This window comes from Carassius gibelio, chromosome B7, assembly GCF_023724105.1.
Source record: "Carassius gibelio isolate Cgi1373 ecotype wild population from Czech Republic chromosome B7, carGib1.2-hapl.c, whole genome shotgun sequence".
Taxonomy (NCBI): domain Eukaryota; kingdom Metazoa; phylum Chordata; class Actinopteri; order Cypriniformes; family Cyprinidae; genus Carassius; species Carassius gibelio.
In genome coordinates, this window is record NC_068402.1 from 26,482,241 (window position 1) to 26,506,336 (window position 24,096).

General features: G+C 36.9%; 1 protein-coding gene across 3 annotated transcripts in view; it reads left to right on the plus strand.

Annotated features, from left to right (window-relative positions):
- Positions 1–24,096, plus strand: part of LOC127961794 (arf-GAP with Rho-GAP domain, ANK repeat and PH domain-containing protein 2) — a 78,966-nt gene that overhangs the window by 17,765 nt on the left and 37,105 nt on the right. For all 3 annotated transcript variants that reach the window (XM_052561050.1, XM_052561051.1, XM_052561052.1), the window contains exons 8-13: positions 6,372–6,492; positions 9,567–9,745; positions 13,614–13,720; positions 17,881–18,080; positions 20,695–20,780; positions 21,379–21,561. In XM_052561050.1, the coding sequence (XP_052417010.1) occupies positions 6,372–6,492; positions 9,567–9,745; positions 13,614–13,720; positions 17,881–18,080; positions 20,695–20,780; positions 21,379–21,561 (876 nt within the window). The remainder of the gene's footprint in view (positions 1–6,371; positions 6,493–9,566; positions 9,746–13,613; positions 13,721–17,880; positions 18,081–20,694; positions 20,781–21,378; positions 21,562–24,096) is intronic.

The window sequence follows — 24,096 nt, forward strand, 5'->3', positions numbered from 1 at the left end:
GGTCATTGCTGAATAATCCACTTTTTTTACCTTCAAAAACTCCTGGGTTGCTTTTGCTATATATTTTGAGTGACTCCATTTGTACTATTGTAATTGCCTATCACAGCTACTCTGGTGATACCCAGATTTACCTAGCCTTATCTCCAAATGTCTACAGCCCCATTGACTCCCTCTGCCAATGCATTGATGAAATTAATAGTTGGATGTGCCAGAATGTTCTTCAGTTAAACAAGGAAAAAACTGAAGTCATTGCATTTGGAAACAAAGATGAAGTTTACAAGGTGAATGCATACCTTAACTCTAGGGGTCAAACAACTAAAAACCAAGTCAGGAATCTTGGTGTAATTCTGAAGACAAACATTAGTTTCAGTAGTCATTTCAAAGCAGTAACTACATCAACATACTATCATTTACAAACATTGCAAGAATTAAATGTTTTGTTCCAGCCAAGACTTGGAGAAACTTGTTCATGCCTTTATCACCAGCAGGGTGGACTATTGTAATGGGCTCCTTCCCAAAAAGACAATTAGACCGCTACAGCTCATCCAGAACACTGCTGCCAGGATTCTGACTAGAACCAGAAAATCTGAGCATATCACACCAGTCCTCAGGTCCTTACACTGGCTTCCAGTAACATTTAGGATTGATTTTAATAGTTAGTAAGGTAGTTTTACAGACAAAAAGTGTCTTAGAAAATGTAAATCTATATATGAGTGAGTAAACAAGATGATTTTCACATAATTTAGAAAGAAAAATTCTAAGCTACAAGCTCCAGTTCTCAAAAGTCCCGGGAACCAATGTTCTGTGTGTGTTTTATGGCCTTATTCAAGTGTTTTAACATTTTTAGTTTTTCACTAACCACGCATACATTTTTTTTTCTCAAAAACACAATCATGTACATACATGCTGCTCACATATTATTATAGCCAAGTTTGTGCTTATTACAGTGAGATTAGATTTTAGCCATTTAGATGTGTATAAGAAACTGAAAAAAGCACAAATGTCAGGGCATAACTTCTCCAGGTCCCAAAAATACCCCTAGACTCCAGAGGGTTAAAGTACTTTTACTCGTATATAAGTCATTTAATGACCTAGGACCAAAATATATTACAGATATGCTCACTGAATATAAATCTTTCAGACCACTCAGATCACTAGGATCGAGTCAGTTAGAAGTACCAAGGGTTCACACAAAACAAGGGGAGTCCGCCTTTAGTTACTATGGTGCTCGCAGTTGGAATCAGCTTCCAGAAGAGATCAGATGTGCTAAAACACTAGTCACATTTAAATCTAGACTTAAAACTCATCTGTTTAGCTGTGCATTTATTGAATGAGCACTGTGCAATGTCTGAAATGATTTCACTATATTTTCACCGTTTTGTTTTTACGTAAAATCATTTTCTAACTGTTTTAAATTCATTTTAAATAATTAAATTTTTTAAATAATTTTAAAAGTTTTAAAATTGCTTGTGTTTATTCTTGTTATTATTTTTCTTCATTATTATTTTACTTTCTTTTATGTAAAGCACTTTGAATTACCATTATGTACGAAATGTGCTATATAAATAAACTTGCCTTGCCTTGCCTTGCCTATACCCTATTAGAGTTGAGACCTGAGTTCGACCCGAGCCTGCCCCTTCTGCCTTTTAAAAAATAAAATAAAATAAAATGTTTTTGTCAAAGTCTAATCAGGCCTTGTTTGCACCTGTGGTGAACCCTCTGTAATTGTTCTTGTAAGGTCTTCTCTTGATTGTAACTTTGACAATGACACACCTACCTCCTGGAGAGTGTTCTTCTCTTGCCTGAATGTTGTGAAAGGCTTTTTCTTTACCACAAAGATGATTCTCCAAACATCCACCACTGTTGTCCTTCATGGATGTCCAGGCCTTTTTATGTTGCTGAGCTCACCAGTGCATTCCTTTTTCTCAGAATGTACCACACTGTTGATTTGGTCACTCTGAATGTCCCTGCTATCTCTCTGATGGATTTGTTCTGTTTTTGAAGTCTAACAGGTGTCTGCTTCACCTGCATGGAGAGATCCTTTGACCGCATGATGTGGATTCACAGCAACAGCTTCCAAATGCAAATGGCACGATTAGAATCAACTCTAGAACTTTTATCTGCTTAGTTGATGTAGAAATAACAAAGTAAAAGCCCACACCTCTCCATGAGCTTTTGAGTCAACTGTCCAATTACTTGTTTTTTTTTGTTTTAAAATAGGGTGCTACATATTAAAGAGCTGTAATCCTTTAACCTTTACTTCAATTTTGATTCAGAGGGTGCACTTTAAGCCTGTATTCATTATATAACTGTACTTTTATATGTTTCGTTCAGAAGCTTAAATAATAAAAATTTTGCCTGTGTCCAAATATATATGGCCTTAACTCTATATCTTGCCAAGAGAAACAAGTTTGTCAAAACTTCCTAGTATAATGTCACTTATTTTAAGGAATTATGGAAACATATTTTCCATTTTCAGTATCCACTCCATCACATTTAAAAGGCTGATTTAGCGGTAGCATTTAGCAATAAGTGCATAGTAAGCACAAGCTCCCTGGGTTCCATGGGTCTTCTAAATTAAGACAGGCTTCTCTGTGATGACATTATGCATTAGGAGTTAATGGTGACTTTTGCATCCATAACTAAATGTTTTGTGTGAGTGGGAGCCACAATGAAGCTCTGCTGTGGTGATTTGTGCAGTTGCCCGGACATTAAATAGTTGGTCCTCTTAGCAGTTTTTATTGCTCTTAAGTTTGTTTGCTTGGTGGTTGTTTACTGGTTCCTTCTATATATTAAAAATAAAGCAAGCAACATAATTTGCCTTAACAAGCATAGCTTATCAAGAATACTAAGGAAAGTTTCAAAGAAAGTCAACTCCAACTTATTGTCCTCAGCGGGCACATTCTCTCCTTAGTCACTTTTCTGATTGAAATGGTTAATCTCATTCGCTGCTCGCTTCTTCGACATCACAATAATGATGTCATCAATCAGAGACCTCCTTAAGCGTGGGAGAGAGGCAAGCAAGGCACTCCCACTGGATCTCTGTAGGACCCCCAGGGACAGAGAGGCATGGTCTCCCCAAACTTACCTGAGGTTTCATCAACCTTGCGACCAGGTCTGTGATGTCTAGGGATCCACGTAACACTTTCATGAGTTTTAGTTTGTATGTGTGAGTGAGAGAGGTTTAGAGTATTACCTGTCAGTAGGCAGGGTGTGTGGCGATGTTTGGATTGGGATCAGTTACCTTGTATCTGAAGTACAACTGTGTGGAAAATCCAGAAAAGCTCAAAAGTCTCCTGGGAGCGCCAGTGGAAAGCTTTCTCACCACCAACCCCTAGGTTTTGATGGTTGTAGTCCATCTAACTTAGGGCAAAAGTGAGCTTCCCATGTTCTGCAACATATACACTCCCTGTCAAATTGAGACTTATCCTCACCAAGGCTGCATTTATTTGATCAAAATACAGTAAAACAGTAAAACTGTGAAATATTACAGTACAGTTTAAAAACTGTTTTCTACTTTCATATATTTTAAAATGTAACTGAATTTCAGCAGGCATTGCACTAATCTTCAGTGTCACAAGATGACGATATTATTTTTTTCAAGGCTAAAGTAAATTGATCTAAAATGACAACAAAGCCTTTTTTAATGATCTAAAATATTTTTACCCATTTCTTTTCAGGTTTCTATTTATCAAATAATCCCACATGAAAGTTTTTACAAAAATATTATGCAGCAGAAAATAGAAACAGTACTGACAAACAGTATTAATAATTGACCACCAACATTAATTGATAATAACTGAGTATCAAATCAGCATAATAGAAAGATATCTCAAAGATCATGTGACACTGAAGACTGGAGAATTGGCTGGAGTATTACATCACAGTAATACATTAGATAATAGTAATACAGTTGCATTTTTAAATGTATTAAAATAGAAAAGAGCTTTCAAGACTTCTTTCAAGGACAGAAAAAAAATCTTTATTATTTCAGACTTTTGACGGTAGCGTAGAATCTTCTAGAATACTACATTCCACTGTCTGCTTTTAGCTAGTGTAGGATATTGCAAAAAATGCAAATGCATCATGTACACCATTCATTTACAAGTCATTTTCCACACTCAAGTGCATTAGCTGCCCTCTGCCAGCTGGTGTCCCCATGGCTCCACTGCAGAACTAAACCAGTGCTGGTAAAAACAAAAGCTGATGGCATTATAGGCACTCTCTGGTTCTCTCTGAACGAATGCAGACTTCATCAGTCAACTCTATCGCACATTCGGATGTATGTGTTCATGAACATCAAAGTGCATATATAGAACAACTGCTGTGAGTGTGACACGTCGTCACCGATTTGTGCAAGCCAGACAAATAAATCCTGCTATAAACTTTTTGTGCATCGTATGTCTCTGTTATATGTGGGTTTGTATAAGCACACACCAAAGTGCTTAAACCATCTCTAAACTCTTAATGGATGCGCTTGCGTTTGCACATGTACTCTTAAGCCCCCTTCATCAGTCCGACCCTGAAAATTGTAATTATAATGAATAATTAACGCCAGCTTACAGAGCTCCTCATTATTGCCACTTAGCTTCCTATAAACATGCACACCTCTTCACTTTTATCCCTCTTTCTTCTCATCTGCCGCTGTCCAGATTTTAGACAGAGGAAGTCTCATTAATATGCCGGCGAGTTCGGCAGTGGGAAGGATGCAGAATTGGAGAGAGTGAGCGAGGAATGAAATCCCGGAGAGAGGTGTTGGCTGCCCCCTACCATAATTAGGGTTAGCTGCAGCCATCGTTGTTAACACGCTGCCTTAATTTGAGGAGATGGTGCTCTCTCTGACCCCTCTTTCTCTCTCTTTTTTCCTCGCAATCTTACACACTCTCCGCTTTGTGAGCTTCTCTTCCTTGATCCCTTGGTTCTTCACTCATTCTCTCTCTATCAAGCAATCCCCAAGCCATCATATCCCTCTCTTTCTCATTCTCTCTACTTTCTCGCTTTCTATCCCTCATCGACTCTCTTACTGTCTATCTTTGGAATTACCTCTTCCATTTGCGGCAGCCGAGGAGGGGGTCCCTCACTAAATCTTCTCTTCTATTTCTGTATGGACAAGTTCTAGAAATAGTGCAAGGTCATCATAATAATTAACAGCCAACTGAAATGGACAAATTAATCTTTCTTTTTTTTCCCTTGCCTTTCTCCCCTGTCTTTGTCGCTCACTCTAGCCTTATTCCTAAACCCAGTGAACTACATCACTTCTTACGGTCAACATAGGCAGCTCTTTTCTAAGGTATTCTAACTGAAGTGAAACCTCATAACCGAGTGTTTTGGAATGACCTACACAGGTGCAATTTATGGATTATACAAATAAACACTCTATTGTTTAGTAAATCTGGCCCTAAAAGTGATCATGCTTCAGTGCATAATGGAATTGCCTTCTTTGCAAAGCAATGTATGCCATGCTACCTTAATATTCAACCAAAACAGGATTGCTTAATTAAAATGTCTATCTTTTAGAACAGACTTGTCACCTATGTTGCCTAAAATGTTACCTGCGGAACAGATCTCCTGTCTCCCTTTCCTCCTCTCTCTTCATTTTCAGTTCTCCACAGTGTTTGCCCTTTTCTATCCATCACAGTCTGCTGTTTCAGAGCGGCTGGAGTGCTGTGTATGAGTTCTGTAGACTAAAGGAGGTCTCACAGAGCTCTACTGCTGCTTTGGAGGCTTATGTTGGTTTGAAGCACACAGAGAGACCAAACACTGCTTTCTCTAAACAACTAGCTCTGTTTCCCTCATCTCTCCCTACAAAACATCAGACTATAAATACTGGAGTGCCGAGCCTGTTAGCTGGGGACTGGTATTAGCAATCAGGCCTGCTTGAGTGTGTGAGTGTGTGCTTGACTCAATCCCTCTTTTTTTTGTTATATATATAGCAGATGCATTATAACTGGATTGAGGTCTCTGTTGGAAACCGTGTATGAGAGTGATGTTGCAATATGTTTGTACACTATCAATCAAGTACACGATATACTATTTTTTCTTTTGTTCGCTTTTTGTTTCATTTTGTTTTGTTAGCTTTTTTTGGGGGGGATTTGCTTTTTGTGGTATTTGTTGGCCTATAGTTTGAACCAATGCATCGAAAATGGGTGTTTTGTTTTGTTTAAGTGTTGTTTAGTTAAATTAGCTTTTTATTTGGTTTCATTTTGTGTTTTATTTATTTTTTACTAAGTCCTTAGAAAGAAGGACGTTTTTGAGATCACGAGAGACATAAATTCTGTCAAGTCTGTCCAGAGTTGCGACTGCTAGTTTGTAATCTGTCCGTATGTGCTTTGTGCTATGAATAATTTTTCTGTCTCCCTCATTCTTTGCAGGAGATGTACTCGAAGGGCCTGATACCCATTTCGACAGTAAAACATGTTCGTACTCTTGGTGAGAATAAGTTTGAGGTGGTCACGTCTGCAAGAACCTTTGTGTTTCGGGCAGAGAAAGAAGGTGAGCCTCTATGCTTTTTTGTCTGTCTCACGTTTCGATCCCTCTCTGCTAATCTCTTTCAAACCAATTCACTCTCCCACTCTCACTCTTGATCTTTTTTCATCTTTTGACTCATATTTTTATCGCTTTACAATCTCTGCTATAAGATAAGGTTTTCTGAGTAGATCTTCCACACTGAATCAGAGAGAGTAAAAGAGAGAGGCGAAGCCAGCCAGGCTCAAGAAGATCACAATATTATGACATAGACCTGAAACACCCGAGACAATGATGATGATGATGATGACAGCTATGGATTTAAAATGTACAGTTAACACACTGTTGGTGTATATAGTTGCCACACCATTGCCTGTGTATTTAGTGGGATATTTTTCTTAATATTCATTACTAAGCTGCAATGATAGCCTGGTTTAAAGACTGTGAAAAGGCTGATTATGTTTTTAATGGAGAGACTCGTGGTGTTCAAGGAGTATTTTGATATTTTAGCTGCAATTCAAGATCAATGTAAAACTGTTTCAGCATTTAGTGGCTCTGAAGGTTAGTTCTAGTCGTGATTTATTGAGAGATTTACTTTAATAATACAGCTAGTTCATTAATAATAGCATTTTAGCATGATTCTGTGCTATTTTTTGGTGAATATATTTGTAGTTTTGTGTGCCGTGAATCTTTCTGTGGCCACTGTATGTCTGCAGACCTAAGTATGTCATATATATTGTCATTATTAGTAAATGGAGCAACTTGACTTTCTCATTGCCATTAAGACTTTTCAGACATCTTGCAGTAAAATGAACAATGCAAGGTTGAGGAGTTCACCAATAACCATGTTATTGACACAGCCTGTACTTTCCCCATTGCAATTACTGTAGTAAATCTGAGGCTAATAGCACTGCTGTGTGCCATAGTGTCCCAGAAAATCAGCAAATAATGGCCTCCTCAGTACCTACTTTATCCCCAGCTCTTGTGTAATGACCTCTGACCCATGGTAAGTAAATTACTCTGAGGGAAGTCAGTTTAGGCATGCATTTAACTGTACTTTCCACCGTCCAAAAAATAAATAAAAAATCTGATACAGAGAGAGAGAGCAGAGCGCTGGTCCAATCTGCTCATGCATCTTTAAACAGCTTTATAGCAGTCTGAAAGAGTCATCAATCTTAAGATAAACACAAGCGAGGAGGAGAGAGAGAATGAGTGAGTGAATGAAAGTGCTGGAAGTGGGTGGTCATGGGATGAGCACAAAAGATAAGAATGAGAATTAGTGCTAGAGATCGAGCACACTGGGATCATTTAGATGAGAGAGTGTGTGAGTGAGCAAACATTCATGGCTGTGTAGTCTTTCTGGGGCAGTCTTCAGCTGTGCAGGCCTCTTCTTTCAAATAGAGTGTAATATTTCGGGAATAACAACTTTTTCATGGATAAAGGGGAAGAATATCTTTTGCAACCACCAGTATACGAGGTTTGTAGCATTTAGTAATGGCAAAGTGCAGTTTGTAACTGTCTATGAGGATGTGTTGAAGCCATGGTCACTTTCAGTGATAACTAGGGCTGTCAAAGTACATGAACATTGTTTAATGTTGTTTCTCTTTTGAAGAAGTCTATTTAATCTGCCATCTTTGCTCATGATGACTCTTGGGTTTTCAGTTCTGCTGTCAGTTTGTTTTGAATCAGTCACCTGAAACTAAATGTTATTTTGACACTACCATTCAAAAGCAGTTTTTGATCAATTTAATGCATTTTTGCTAAATAAAAGTATTCATTTCTTACTGATCCCAAACTGTATTGCTTATAAAAATGAGATCATGCTTACCAGCTAAACTTTTGTCTTTGAGAACTGATATTAATCAATAAAAAATAGAGAAAAATGTTCTTAATGGATTTAATCATATTTATAAATATTCATAAACCCAGATGGAATATTTAACAAAAGTTAAGTTATTTATACTTTTTTTTTATGGTGTTATTTAATTATCACCTACGAGTGAAGGTACAGTCTTGCAAAGCAGCTTTACACATGTCCATAAAGTGTGGGCAAAGTTGTTATATTATCTTATTATTGCAGGTTTTAATTTCAGTCTTTGTATTTCCTGGTGCAGTGTGAGGAATACAGAATGAGATGTGCGAATGAGATGAGTAAAGAGCACCGGTGCCAAAAATCTACCTCCTCTTAGGTGTCTTAATTTATACATATGCAGAGCACATACAGTATAAGTGTAATTGTTTAATCCAACATACTTACTGTACATATTGTGTTCTTTCCTAAAAAAAAATAATTAATTAACAAATAATAAGGATTAATATGAATAATCACAATTAAAAATGTTGTCAATTGACAACCCAAGTATTAAAACAAAACAAAATTGAGGTAGTACATAGAATAAGTTGCATTGGTAGATATGGCCACACAAACTAAACTCAATGAGTGAAATGTTGCTATATATCTGAAAATATACAACACTTAAATTGCACCTGAAAACTCCTTTTGCTGACTACAAGCACATTTTAGTGTTGTCCAAAAGACACTGTACGCAAAAACACTCACCTTTAATGAAATGAGTTCTTGCTCTCTCTCTCTCTCACCCCCCCAGTCTCTCCCTCTCTCTCTCTCTCTCTCTCTCTCTCTCTCTCTCTCTCTCTCTCGATGTGGCAGGTGCTGTAGACCTGCAGAGGATAAGAGTATCCAGCTGTTAATGTTTCTTGGCTAGTGTGTGTGCTTGCAATGAATTTGTGCAAGCCCCTGTAGCCCTATTTAAACACAGCACAAGAGAACCCTCACAGGCTTCCTTCCCCCATCTCACACACACATTCACAAACACACAGGCAGACACAATGCAATGAGGCACAGGGGCTTTTGCATACCTGCTTTGTTTGCAGATTTGAAAGTTTATAAAGTATAACAATAATATTAGACACTTTTCCCTTCCCTTTTATTCCCATGGCATGACGTCTCTCCACACACGCGCACGCATACCTGTACATTCACTAACATACTTCAAACAGACTGCAGTGTTCCTCACACACACACACACACACACACACACTACTTCTTCTTACCTCCCTCCATCTTCTGTCTTCCCTCTAAGGAGAACGTCAGGATTGGCTAGAGGTTCTCCAGTCTACTGTGAGCTCCCAGCCCTCCATTTCCCATCAGCCTCGCAAAAATAACACAAACAAGAGTGGCTACGTCGAGCTGCGTGGCCTCAAAGGAAGAGTCTACCTCAGCCTCATGGGAACCAGCTTCAGACTCTGTAAAACAGACCAGGTAGATCTATACAGTATATGCTTCTTTTTTAAATATTGGGTCTTTCTGACATTGTTAAATGTTGATCTGGATTCATACTGCTGTTGTCCGCATAAGTTTAAAATAAGTACCACACCACAGCAACCGTGTCCAGGGTCTCCCAACCTGTCTATCTGTCCACCATCAAACTTCACTGTGCTAAGCCGTCTGTCTGTCTGTCTTATTCTCCTTTTGTTTCTGTACATAATTCTGTCTGTCTACCCATCCATTTATACGTCTGTCCGTCTGTCTGCCTTCAAACTTCACAGCCCTAAGGCATTTTGACCACTCTGTGTCTGTCTATCTGTTTGTCTACCTTCAGGCTTCGATCAGTCTTTCTGTTTATCTCTCTACCTTTAAGCATCCACGTTTGCAGTTTTAAGGTATCTATGTCATCTGTCGGTCTCTCTCTCTGTCTGTCTTTAATATATGTTCATGTCTATAGTACCTACAGACTTCACCAATCTGTATGTCTGTCTGTAAGTCAATCTCTTGTCTGTCTCTGTGTAAACTCTATTTATATATATTAAAACTTTATTGCTGTGTTTAATTACTTACATTTTCCTTATGCACTCTTTGTTTATGTGGATATAGTTGGATACTGATTACTGAAACTTTCACACTTCATGTTTTAAAGTATGTGACGTCTGTTTTGTGGTCCCTCCAATGAGAATGAGCCCATATGCTGAGAGTATAGTTATTACAATGCACACACAAGCCCTGACATTTCCCATGCGTGCGTATGTGATCTATGCCCAATTGGTCTCAGTTTTAAACGAGATTAAGCTGAGAATGTTATTCTGTATGAATAGGCGGCACACACGCTCACACACACTTTATCATCTCTGTTTGTCTTTCATTATTTTCCTTATTAGCACAAGCAAGCATCTTTGTCTTCATTCTGCAAGGAAATTGTTTTTCGTCAGGCGATTTAGCATGCGGGAGAGAGAAAGAGAAAGAGAGCAGTGAAAATGGAAATTGATTGTATTGTTTTTGCATTAAATCCTCTCCGTGGCAATCACTCCGACAAGTGGTGAGAGAAATGGGAGGCAATGGAGGAAAAGAGGGCATGGGGGAAAGAAATGGAATGAGGGAAAGAGGAAGTGGGCAGAGAGACAAGAACAGAGGAATAACAAAAGGAGGTGAAGACAGCAGTGGCTGGTGAGGGATGAAGAAAACACAAAGGAGCATAAAGATGGAGAGAGAGGAAAAAGGTGCGGTGGTGGGTAGCTTGGTTCATGTTCAGTGAAGTGGAGTATTTAATTTAACAAGATGAACGAGCTGCCCAGGACGCTGGTTTTTTTCCCACTTCCCATCTTGGATAGGATGAAGTGTGCTGCCCTTCTCCTCTCTGAGGTCAGGCCATGATGTTTCCCCAAGGTAATGAAAGTCAACCTAACAGGCAAGCCCAAGTCACGTGACGCCACTACAGTTTAGTGCTGCATCGATTTTTAATTTCCTTACTTCAACTATTTGCTCCACAGCAAAGAGCACAAAAAGACCAAACACACGGCCACTTCAAAGGGTCTCTGATGGCTAATGTCTAAAAGGACAATTATTTGGTTTTTCATTAAATGTTTATTAGAAATGCACTTAGTGGCATTTAATTTGATAGTTTCAGTGCAATGGAGTATAGGCTGCATGTGCTGCCGTTTTAATATGCCATATCAAGTTAAAACTAGTTCAACCTTGAGAAAAAACGTCTCAAGACCCCTGTTCTTTTTTTCCATTTTGTTGTGCTGTTTTTAAATCAGGGCTATGCAACATTCAGAATGCATGTACCGGGACAAACAAAAAGTAAAGCACATGCACACAATTGATTGACCAACAAACTGTCAGTAATTTTTCTTTTCTTTTTTAAATCCAGGTTGCTATGCAAATGTAACTCCTATAACACAGCATGCAAACCACTTAATCCATGCAAAGTTTTAGATACCTTATTTTGGCCAAATTCTATGTATGCTTGTAAAAGAAGGTAATTCTATTGCTATGAGCTTAGGAGAATGAAAAAAGGAAACAATCCAGCACAAACAAAGACAAAATTTTGTCTGTACTCGTACAAAATAAATGTTGTGTCTACATAAAAGTATTGAGAAAACTGGTTCAATTGAATTTAAATGTACTCTTAAAAAAAATAAAACCTTCTGTATGGTTCGTGTGAGAGTTTCTGTTTATTTAGAACATTCCAAATGATCACTTATGTTGCTTTTGTTGTTTTATTTGATTTACAATGCTTAATGAGAAGGCAGCAGCCTTTGTTGAAATGTGCAAGGCTTGTAACAGTGCCTTTTTTGCCTCTTTTGAAAAGACAAAAAGTTATCATGTATAATAAGTATGTTGTCTTGCTCTGGTCATGAACTCACTGCTGTTATGAGTTCATAAAAGCATCGGTTTCACACTGTCTTTTTTAACTCTTTTCACATCTACTGTTCACACCTGACTTGTTATATTAGTCTTTTGAACATACACCTTTGAGTCTCTCTGAAGTATACTCTGTATATTAAGTTCATTATTTCCATCCACAAGACATTTTTCAGGAAGAAATATTCTGAATTCTTAGTAAAAAACACTTCTTAAGGCTAAGGATGATAACTAATGATAACTATAAATTATTAACAGTTGTTCTAATTCTGTAAGAATAGGAAAGTTCACACCATAACTATAATGATAGCAGTGGAATCACTTTCAGAACGACTTTTATTCCAGCTGATAAAGGATAAAAACTAGACAGCAGTCAATAAGAATACACACGACTTTAATGAGCTTTAACATTTAAAGTGGCAGGCGACAACACTATGGCTTGTACAGTACTGTTATCACTGTTATCGTTAGTGTGGACCGAATATAGATGTCATTACAGTTCTTGTTCTTTGTGTATTTATACATACAGTATAAATAAATATACATTTCTAGATTCTTGCATGTAAAAGCGAGTGTGTCTAAAACACTGTGATAGACATCACATATTCACAACAATACTTGGTCAGTCCAATTGAGTTCATCTTTCACAGATCATTAGATTTTACTCAAAAACTGGCCCTCATGACACTCAAAACACAAAAGGAGTCATTATCAAAATGTCACATACTGATCTTTTTCACACAGCTGTCGAGTTCAAATGCTGTTTGGCTTGGTTTTCTTAAAAGGCACACAGGTCCCCTGTAAACCAGGGGAAAAAATTACATAATTAACTGAAGAATAGCTTTAAGAAAAGCGTTCTTTAAAATATTGTTTTGAAGTGGCCCAGGAATTTAATTTGACTTAAAATAAAATAATAACAACAATAAAATAAAAAGAGCTACCTAAACTTTCACAACATGCTCGTACAGTTGTGTCTTGACGCACGGTTGCCTTTATCTGTTTTCATCTCCTTTTTTTCCATTATTCTCTCCTCCTTGAATCATCCCTTGTTCCTCTGAGAGGTTTTCATATTGCCCTTGAAGTAATTGTTACACAGCTAACTTTCTTTATAGACTGTGTTTTCTGCTTATTCTTGTGTGAAACAAACTTTGTCATTCATTCAGACTCTGATCAATGGATCAGTGTGTATTCACCCTCCAGTGAGCTCAGTGTCTGTGCTGTGCTCCCTTTGACCCGTCTCACACAACAGTGTCCTTGCATTTTTATAGTTAGAATTAGTTTTCCTTGTTCACTTCATTCCCTGCAGCTACAGTGTTCTAAACAGGCACACATAATGTCTGGCTGTGAATGCTTTGGGCCGTTCACATAGCAGTCGCTGATCTGCTTCATTTACTCTACTGTGTTCATTTCTTTGTTTTAGTTCCTGATGTTGGAATTTTCTTGGATATGAAAAACTGAGTGTTTTGATGTTTATGTTGGTTCTTCACAGGACTTTAATTCTGGGCTGGCCATCACTGAGGTGGACCTCACTGCTGCGTGTGTGAAGCAATTTGAGAGGAAAGGATTCGAGATCACCACACCTTTCAAATCTTTCTGGTAAACTTGCTAAAATATTATTTACTGTATATTAGCATAAGAAAATCGCATAAATTGACTGGTAGATGTTATTTTAAAGAGATTTCAGATGACCTTCAAACAGAGTTAAGCTTCTTACCTGACGTCCTTAATATCACTTTATGCAAAAAAAATCATCAAAGTTTCACTCAAGGTCAGACTTAGAGGATTAAGTTTTCATAGTGCAAATAATTATTTATTTACACAAGTGCCTCCAGATTATGAGTTCAGAGATGCTTTAAATTTCAAATACAGGTTCTGATTACATAAACATTTGATTTCATATGCTTTCATTTGCTGAACAGTTCTTTGGGAATTTAACTTCTAATAAAAATTGCATTGTTGCTTGTATAATATAGTATATAGACTTCTCAAAACCATAGTGTGCCACTTACCTACTGTACAGTACTTAACTAGAGCATTGTATCCTCTAGCTAAGTGTTGTGTTATTTATAAAAATATTTTATTCAGTTCTTGCTCTATAAAAAATACCATCTAATATAATAGACATTTCATTCCAAATTTGTGTGTACTCTGATAATGTTAGGATTAGAAATGTAAGGATTCACTCAACTCACAATTCGATCCACAATTTTGATTTCACAATTTGATTTATGATTTTTGCATTTTTTAAACAAAAAGATATTTAAGACAATTTATGAATTAAATGTGTCGTTTTATTATTGCTTGGACAAAATGCTGTACCTTTGTGAAATTGAAATATAACTATAATGATATACTAATATAGCATTTACACTTGCTTCTATTGTCCTCATTTGTAAGTCGCTTTGGATAAAAGCATCTGCTAAATGACAACATTTAAATAGAATGTAAATGTAAATAACAAAACTAAATTTAAATTTTAAAACAAGCCCCAAATCAAATAAATAAGTAACACAAATAAAATAAATATCTTCATATAAACAAAATAAGGCTTTGTCTGTGCTCTTTCCATTTAAAATTAGAGGCAACCACTGCATTTTAATCATGGTCCAGACAAAGATGCTGCATACATGCAACACAAGCAGTTTTTAATTTAAATTAGATTGTATAATTTCAAAATGTTGAAGCAAAAGTTTTGTGAAACTATACATAAAAATATCTGCATAAAACAGTGGATGAGCTGAATGATATGCAGATTCATTGTTACATCCCTAGTTTGGATCAACTGTGAGTATTAGTTAAGTTTTGTGTGTGTGTGTGAGTGTTTTGTTGAGGAGCACTATTTTTGAGATGTGTGACTGAGTGTTAATGGAGTTGCTGCTTATAGATCATTTCAAGAGTCACCTGAGGATAATATGCTTCCAACACTCTTAAAAATCTTTATTGGCATAAATGGTTCCATGAAGAACCTTCAACATCCATGGAAACTTTTCATTGCATATTGGTTACTTTATTGTGTTAAAAAGATCTTTGGATTCTTTTAATTTTCTTCACACACACACAAAAGAACCTGACCATGTAGACGTTAGACAGCAAGACAGTTACCATTGTTTGGAACATATTCATATTGTAAGAATTTAAAATAATTGACAAATAATATGCAAACCTCTAAAATTGTTGAGTTGAGTTATGAAAAGAATGCGATTGCTTTTCCAGTCTGGGATTGACCTATTCTGCCATAGAAAGAAGAACTTTGTTGATCTGCTTTTCACAAATGCATTGTATTCAAGTGCAATGTGGGTGGATCAAAAGAGATTTCAGAGAAACTTTGGAGAAGAGTTCTTGAAGCACACAAGCCTGGGAAGAATTATGAAAGGATGTTTTTGGCCCCCATAGTCCAGAGTCAGGCAGGTTACTCCTGGATCAAACTCCATTTCTACATTTCCTAGGATTGGGCATTTTACTATCCTTAATTCAAGAAGAAGACTCCTCAAACAACATACAAAGAATATAAAATCTGTTGCTAGTAGAAAACAAAATGCTGTATTTACTCCAAAATCTTATTCAAAAGTTAAACTATGCTGGAGGGTGTATAATATTGATATTTAGGGTCAATATAGGGTGTATAATAATGAAGCTAATTTTCTGCCTCAGTGCCTGAAACTTATTTAAGCACAAGTGAATTCCAAGTGACTTCATGAACATCCAAAATTACAGCAGATTGTCAAAATATTGAGAAAAAAATGAAACATTAAGCATAGTCTCTGCAAATCCCAGATGTACAAAACAGACCCTACCACCAATAAGATGTTAGTACCATCCAAACTGGTACATGAAAATTGCAGAAATCGTGTGATAAGAATCCAAACTTACTGTACAAACGTAGAGTAGTTTAGAAGAATAGGGCCAAGTCTATGTGCATAAATGCAATGAGTTGCTTCCATGTATTGAGTTGCTTCCATGTAATTGGCTGATGATTTTTTGCATTAACAAGCAGTTGAATGGGTGTTCTTAATAAAGGGGCTGGTGAAAGTGTTTGCAACAAAATAACATTTTCTGAGCCATTCCTACAAAACTCCAGATTCCTAGAATGCCAAGTATTCACTACATTTTCTCACAGCTGTATCTGGAATTGTACATTGTTGATTGTTTTAACCCAACCTGAATTCAGTAACCTAAAACATTTTTACTTACTGTTACATTCACTACCTAGTTTGTAACAGAGGTGAAACTTTTCGTTTTGGTTTATTTATTAAGGCGTTCCTACTTACGAGATTTACCTCTTAGTATAAGTAATCGCACCAACCAAAATAAAATATGAATTAAACGGCTGAATTTTGCAAAAAGATTAGTTTCAAATAGTTGAAACTTTGTTTGGGCTGTTTATAATGAAATTGAGTGCTTGCATAGCTGGACAGTGTGAGATTTATTAAAGGCAGAGGAAACTCTGTCGATTTCTTCTTTTAGAACACTTTTTTCAGAGTTTGTTGCCTGCTGTGTTATTTTCTACAGCCACTCTCTCATTATGACTGTCCTGCCACTCTGATACTATCCATCTGAAGCACACTCGTTATTGATCTGTTTTTTCTTCCTCTTTAGTTCTTTTTTTTCTTTATAAATATCAGCTCTGTTATAACGGCTGTACAGTACAGGCATCGCTCACCTGTGACCCCACACAAGCTGATGTTTCCAACAAAGCAGCCATTTGCGGAGGCCTAATCGATGAAATGTTTTTGTGTTTGTTTTTTAATGATCCTTTTATGGCTCATGCAGTTCCCCTGCTAAAAACAAGACACAACAATAACAACAACAAACAATGAAAAGCTATCGCTCTCTTTCTGCGCGTTGTTAAAGATTTTTCCTCTTTATCTCCTAGCTTTGTTTTTGTGGACAGGACAGAATATTGATCTGTTTGTAGTCGCGTTCTAAACGCTGAGCGATATAAGGCCGGACGACTATTTAGTATTAGTTGTTGGCAAAATAATTGGAATTTTTCTCAGAAATGACGTATCAAGGTCTCTGTGCTCATTTAAAATAATGGGCGCAGAGGGGTTCATAATGGAAATGGAAAGCAGATTCGGAGCTATTACTGGTTTTTACATTTGGGCTGCACTGTGCCTCATCACTGCCAATCAGAATGCAATAATGAACATTTAAAAATGGTGTTCACAATTGTTATTTGTCTGGTACTTGACCTGGGCCCAGTGGGACTCAAACTGCTGGGTTTTAAGCCAGGTTGAACTTAAATAGAACTTTGAGTTTTATGTTTAAAAAAAATAATTTATGCACACACACCGACAAGTCATATGTGAGTCATTGCTTAGAGAGCTAATGTTAAGGCATTCGGGCTGTCTTAAAATTTGACAGTAACATATTTGGGCTTCAACTTAAAGGGATAGTTTACCCAAAAATGTGGATCCTTTAATTTACTAACCCTCATATCGTTCCAAACCTATAGGACTTTATTGCTTTCATGGAAGACAAAAGTAGACATTCTGAAAAATGCGTTAATCGCTTTTTTCCATGCAATAACAATGAATGCTTTTAAGCTTCAAAAATGAAGCACCATAAAAGTCTCATCAATACTATTTGTGCAAATTCATGTTACTAACTGAATCCAATGTGAAATCTGTTTGGGGTAATCTTTCACCCTCACAAGAAAAATTCCTGAAATTCCTTTAAAAATGACTAGATTATTTACTGTAATTATTAATCTATAATCAGTCTGATAAAGTGTATGTATGTATCATTTGTTTCAGTTTCACAGTGGAGTCTGAGCGTGAGAGAGAGGAATGGATAGAAGCAGTTCAGGAGTCCATCGTAGAGACGTTGTGTAATTATGAGGTGCTGGAGAAGGTTTGGTTCAACAGGTCCAACAGGAAGTGCGCTGATTGTCAGGCTCCTGACCCAGAATGGGCCTCCATCAACCTGTGTGTGGTCATCTGCAAGAATTGTGCTGGTAAGAAACAGTTATGAACACAAAGAACAGATCAAGAACAGACACAACAGGAAAGGAACATGAAACACAAAATGTCTTAACCACACACTTTAAAGCACAAAGCAATAAAAGTTTACTTGGTTCCTTTGTCTTCTGTTGAAAAGGATCAGTAGGATTTTGTTCTTAAAGAAATTAATAGTTTTATTAAGCTTATCAAAATAAAACAAAGAGTTTTGCTTTTGAACATGTTTTAAGTAAATAAAAATATCAATCACCAATTTAGAGTATTCAAATGATTTCTGTAGGATCATGTGACACAGAAGACTGGAGAAAAGTCTGCTAAAAATTCATTTATTCATTTATAAAAATAATAATATAATAATAATAATAATAATAATAAAATAATAATATTTCTTCATAATTTTTCTGTTTTTGCTGTATTTTTGATCAAATAAATGCTGCATTGGTGATCATAAGTGACTTCTTTCAAGCAACAAATTAAAATTTTATTGACCCCAAAATTGTTACTGGATATATTATATCACTTACTGTAAAAAGAATATTGATTCACATTACACCACAGTTTAGCGTGGATAGATAAACAACTTGTCGCTGAAAAAAAGACAAACGTTTGGTAAGGAACAGTTATTGCGTCATTATTTGTTTTTTTTACAGGTACAGACTATGGGCCCTATTTTAACGGTCTAAATGCAAAGTGTAAAGCGCATGGCGCAGGTGCTCTCAGGGCATGCCAAATCCACTTTTGCTATTTTAATGACGGAAAAACGGTCCGTGCACCTGGGATTTTTTAGAATGGGTTGTCCCTATTCTCTTAATAAGTAATGGGTGTAACATTCAATAAACCAATCAGAGTGTCATCTCCCATTCCCTTTAAGAGCGAGATGCGCTCGCGCCATGGCAGATCGCTATTTAAATAGCGGAATTTGTTGGCGGAACTGTTGACCCATTTTCTACCAATGCGCTCTTTAAATAAAAAAAGAAATATTGCGCCATTGACTTTAGACTTTAGACCAGGTTTGAGTTGGTCTATGGCGCAGTCTATTTTCAGCTCCTTAAAATAGCAATGCACGAGCAGTGCGTCTGAACACACCTCTTTTTTAGACCAGCATGCCCATGGGTGCACAAATGGGTGCAAATGCATTTGCTTATTAAACGACGTGACGCTGGACGGGAATATGCGAACGGCGCCGTACTTAAACTAGCAAACACACTTGCGCTGCACCTTGCATCACTTTGCGCTGGGTGTATGATTGGGCCTTATATGTTCTTCATAGCCATCATACTCAATCTCTCCTCAGACAGTTCCTCTGTTCTCCTTCCCTATTGTGGTTGCTTAGATTATTGTGGCCACCCTCCAGTGCCATAAATTAACTAATTATTTTAGTTACGCCACAATAAGGTCACAATACAAGAGGAACCAGTGGCTGAACATGTGCAGATGGCTGCTGAATAAGCCAATGAGTGGGGAAACACTTTCCCTAAATGTGCACCACAACTTTCATGGGATCTATGGCACAGACACTTTAATTAGCTGTGCTTCTGCAGCCGACAATTAGGAGAGCGAGAGCGAAATACTGGGAATATAACGAACAGCTAACGATTAAATGAGAGCAAATTGTCTTCAGTGGGAGACAGGTGAAGTGACTTCCTCTTTCTCACGATCTAGCTTCACATTAATAATACTTATCTAACGTTTCCACTTCTTTTTTTCCCTTCATTCACTTCTGTTTTTTTTGCCCCATCTTTTTTTCATCTTCCAACACACTTTGACATCAATCAGCATCCCTGGCTGTGTGACACATATTCGGGTTTGTCTGATTCTTTACTCGTGTAATTGCAATAAGCTCTTTAAATCGAACTCTGTGATTGGAGACATTTCTCAAGTGAGGCTACGGTTACCATAGATACTCCCGCTATGCCCATTTTTTCACTCTTCCTTTCTTTCACTAGTTTCTCCACCTTTCTAATGGTTTGTTCTCTTTTGATGCTTTAAATAAGGTTTCATTGAAGCAAAGGCTGTGTTTAAGGTACTTTCCTGTCTTAGAAGTTTTCTTAAATGGCACTACAAAACCCTTAACGAGTGCCCTTAATGCACACACACTAACACATACACAAAGCATCTTTAGTCCCGTCGGCTCTCAGGCGGCTCTAATGATCTTTGATGGCACTCTATAATGCTTCTAATTATGCCGGAAAATCACACACTCCATATTCAAATATGTGTTTCTCCCTGCCATGTTTAATTCATCTGTTTCTCGCATAAACAACGACTACGACGGTGCCTGGAGTTCAGCTAAATAAATGCGCAGACCAACAAACACAATTAATTACTTATGATTCATTAGCAATTAATGGCTTTTTCGCGCCTTTCATTTGCAATTATAGCTGTGGCAGGCTGGAGAAAAGAGTGCTTGGGAAGGATATGATGAAATGGATAATGAGTGTGACTCTGTCTGTATGTGTGTCATACAAGTCGACGCTTTATATCATTTAGTGTGAAGTTGTGCTTAGTTTGGGGTTAAGCAGGACACTTTTAGTTAACAGGAAGTTTTGACTATTAAATTAACACTGCCTGGTTTAGATGTGAATAGTTCAGATCAGTATCTGTTTCCAGGTCAGCATCGATTCCTGGGTCCTGGGATCTCAAAGGTCCGCAGTATGAAGCTAGACAGCAGCATATGGACCAACGAGCTCATTGAGGTACAGATCTGTTGTGGCAGTCACATCTTACATATTGATTTTAAAGGAATAGTTCTTCCAAAGATGAAAAGATTGATTGATTTACAGTTACTCGTCCTGATGTCATTCCAAAGCCTTAAGAACAAAGGAAGATGTTTCAGTCACACTTTATTTTTAGGTCCAATTCTCGCCATTAACAAGCCATTAACCCTAAGTGATAATATAATAAGTTGTTGTAATAAACCCCTAAGTTGTTGCTTATTAATAGTTAGTAAGTTTACAGTAGGTATTGGTTAGGATTAGAGATCATGCAGAATATGTGCTTTATAAGTACTGTAATGTAAAAAATAGGCATGCTAATAAAAAACTATAGTAAGAATTGATTTCTATACTTAAAGTGTTATTGATATTTTGAATGAAACCTGAGAGATTTCTGTCCCTCCATTGAAAGTCCATTGGAATGGAAATGTTTCATCAAAAATACCTTAGTGTGTTTTTCGAGCAAAAAAATCTGGGTGTAGAATGACATGAAGGAGAGTGTAAGTGCAGTCATTTCATTTTTGGGTGATCTAACTTCCTTGTGTAATACATTGTCCTCACGGTCTGTCCCTCTCTTTAGCTGTTTTTAGACGTTGGAAATAAGAATTCCAACAGCTTCTGGGAAGCAAATCTTCCCCCAGAGGAGGAGCTTTGCATGCAGCCGTCACTGGAGCAGCGTGCATCCTTTATTCGCAGGAAGTACATAAAGAGAAAGTACAAGAAAGTTCTAGAAGGTCTAAACACTCAAGAGGAGCTCAACAAGGTGTGTGTAAGAGAGCCTGTGTGCTAACGTTGGCTTTTGGCTTTGTGTTATTTTTGTTCTACCTCATTAAAAGGCCCATTAGGGCTGGATGTGTTGGTCTCTCTCTGTGTGTGTGTGTGCGCGCGCATCTGTTGTTGCTCTGGCTCACCTGGTAGCCCAGGTGTAAATTAGGGTTACCATGGTAACTGGCTCTCATCAATTTTAAGCGCTGGTTGCCATAGTTTTGTTAAAATAAAGATTCTGCTTTGGATCTTTTTTGCATAGCACTAAATATTGCTTCTGCAATCAAAGTGGTGTAAAGTTACAGTCGCAAAACTAAGTATGTTAAAGAAATTTAATGTGCATATTGAATTGATGAATTTCCTGTGCATAATTCATAATTATGCTGTATTTGTGTGTGTGTGTGTGTGTTTGTGTTGATTGTTCTTACTGAGTTTGTCCACATTACTCTTTCCTAAGCCAAAAGATGCAGTTTTTCCTTACCGTCAGCACTAAAACAGATCAAGCCTGCTTTTGTTTTCTGGAGGGGGGTGGGCAAAAGAGAGGGAGCGAGAGGATTGGAACGGTGGATTACGTGCGTGTGAGATGAGAGCAGCACTGGGGAGTTTTCAGGGGTTCTTCTGAAAAAGTTATATGGTGGTGTGCGTTTGTGTCAGAGAGAGACAAAGAGAGTGAGAGGAAGATAAAGAATATAGTGCAGGTACATATAGAGGTGAGATTAGATTATAAATGGAAGGGTACATCTGGGACAGACACAAACAAAATGTTCCAGAAAAATCCTTCCTGATCTCAAAGTTTTTGTTTAAGCCCTGATGTGATATATGTCTTAAAGTTTTCATTTTAGTTCCTGTCTGATACTTTCGTTGAGCATGAAGTTTCGAGCAGTAGTCAGCCTGGCAGGCAGGCAGTGGTTTTGGGTTTATGAGATTTAACAACAATTCAGAAGAAGTTCTTTTTTAAAAAAAAAAGTAAAAACCTGAAAGTGCTTACATTGTTGGGATCACCATGCAGCCAAAGTTGAACTGATTAATAAACATGCAAATTAATGTGAAAATGAATGTTCAAATGCAGATTTAGCAGATGAGAATTATAATTTGCTCAGTGTGATAGAATTCTCCACCACGAAAGATCTTAATGGCATTTCATAGAAAAGAAAGCATCTTAGTTAATGGCATCACACGCACATACATTTCATCAAGAAGTGACAGTAAAGACATTTAGAAGGTTGCAAAAAATGTTAATTAATAAAGGCTGTTCTTTTGAACTTTCTGTTCATCAAAGACTGCTGTAAAAATATGCCAGATTCCACAAAAATATTTTATTTCAATAATAATAAGTGATGTTTCTGGAGCATCAAATCAGTATATTAGAATTATTTCTGAAGGACCATGTGACACTGAAGATTAGAATGATGGCTGCTGAATTTTATTTCAGTCTTTGCCGTCAGTGGCACAATTAATAATGATGTTGTATTTGTAGAGTATTTATATGTGTGTGGTTTATCAGGATTATAGTCAACAACCTCCAGAAAGTCTCTTTAGAAAATGTGACCTAGAGAACATGTGTGTATACACACACCCACCCACACACACACACACACACACACACACACACACACACTCACGCACACACACACACGTGCGCGCTAAGGGACACACTTGGGATTTTTGTCATTGGAAGAACATTATAAGGTCACCTAGACACCAAATGAAAGGGAACTGTTGTTTTATGCTTTTTAATCTAGTACAAAAAATAAATACACAGCAAATAAAAGTTAGGATAGAAAATAGTTAATTATTTTTTACTTTATTATTTGTCTAAATTAAATGTAGTATTTTCATTATTGTCATCAGGTAAGAAACTGTCACAGTGCATACATCTCATATCTTGCTGGAGAACATGATCATCAGGATGGCATAAAACTTGTGGAGTTAAAGCAAGTCAAGTGTTGCTGTGATTTAAAACGAGACAAACCAAAAGAAAGAAATGTTCTGATATTCATGTTATTTATTTATTTTTCCAGTTCAGCTTTTTACTCATTGTTATGCTCATAACATATACTATCAATCAAAAGTTTGGGGTTGACAAGATTTGTACAAAAAAATATTTTTTTCTTTTTTTTTTTTGGTGAGCATAAGACTCTGCTTTAAAATGTAATTTATTTCTGTCATGGCAAAGCTACATTTTCAGCAGTCATTACTCCAGTCTTCAGTGTCACACGATCCTTCAGAAATCATTAGAATATACTGATTTGGTGCTCACGAAACAGTCTTATTAGTATCAGTGTTGAAACACTGTTGTTGTGCTGCATAATATTTTTATAGTAACGATTTTATATGATTTTCAGGATTCTTCAATGAATCATTCAGAAGAACACCATTTATTTGAAATAATGTTTTGTTAAAGTTTAAAAGTTTATTTAAATGCCTCCTTGGTTAATAAAAGAGATTTCCTAAAAAGAATCGTACTTTAACATTTTTACAATAAATAAGAAAATAATTTGAAATGATATAATACTTTTCACTAGTTGATAGT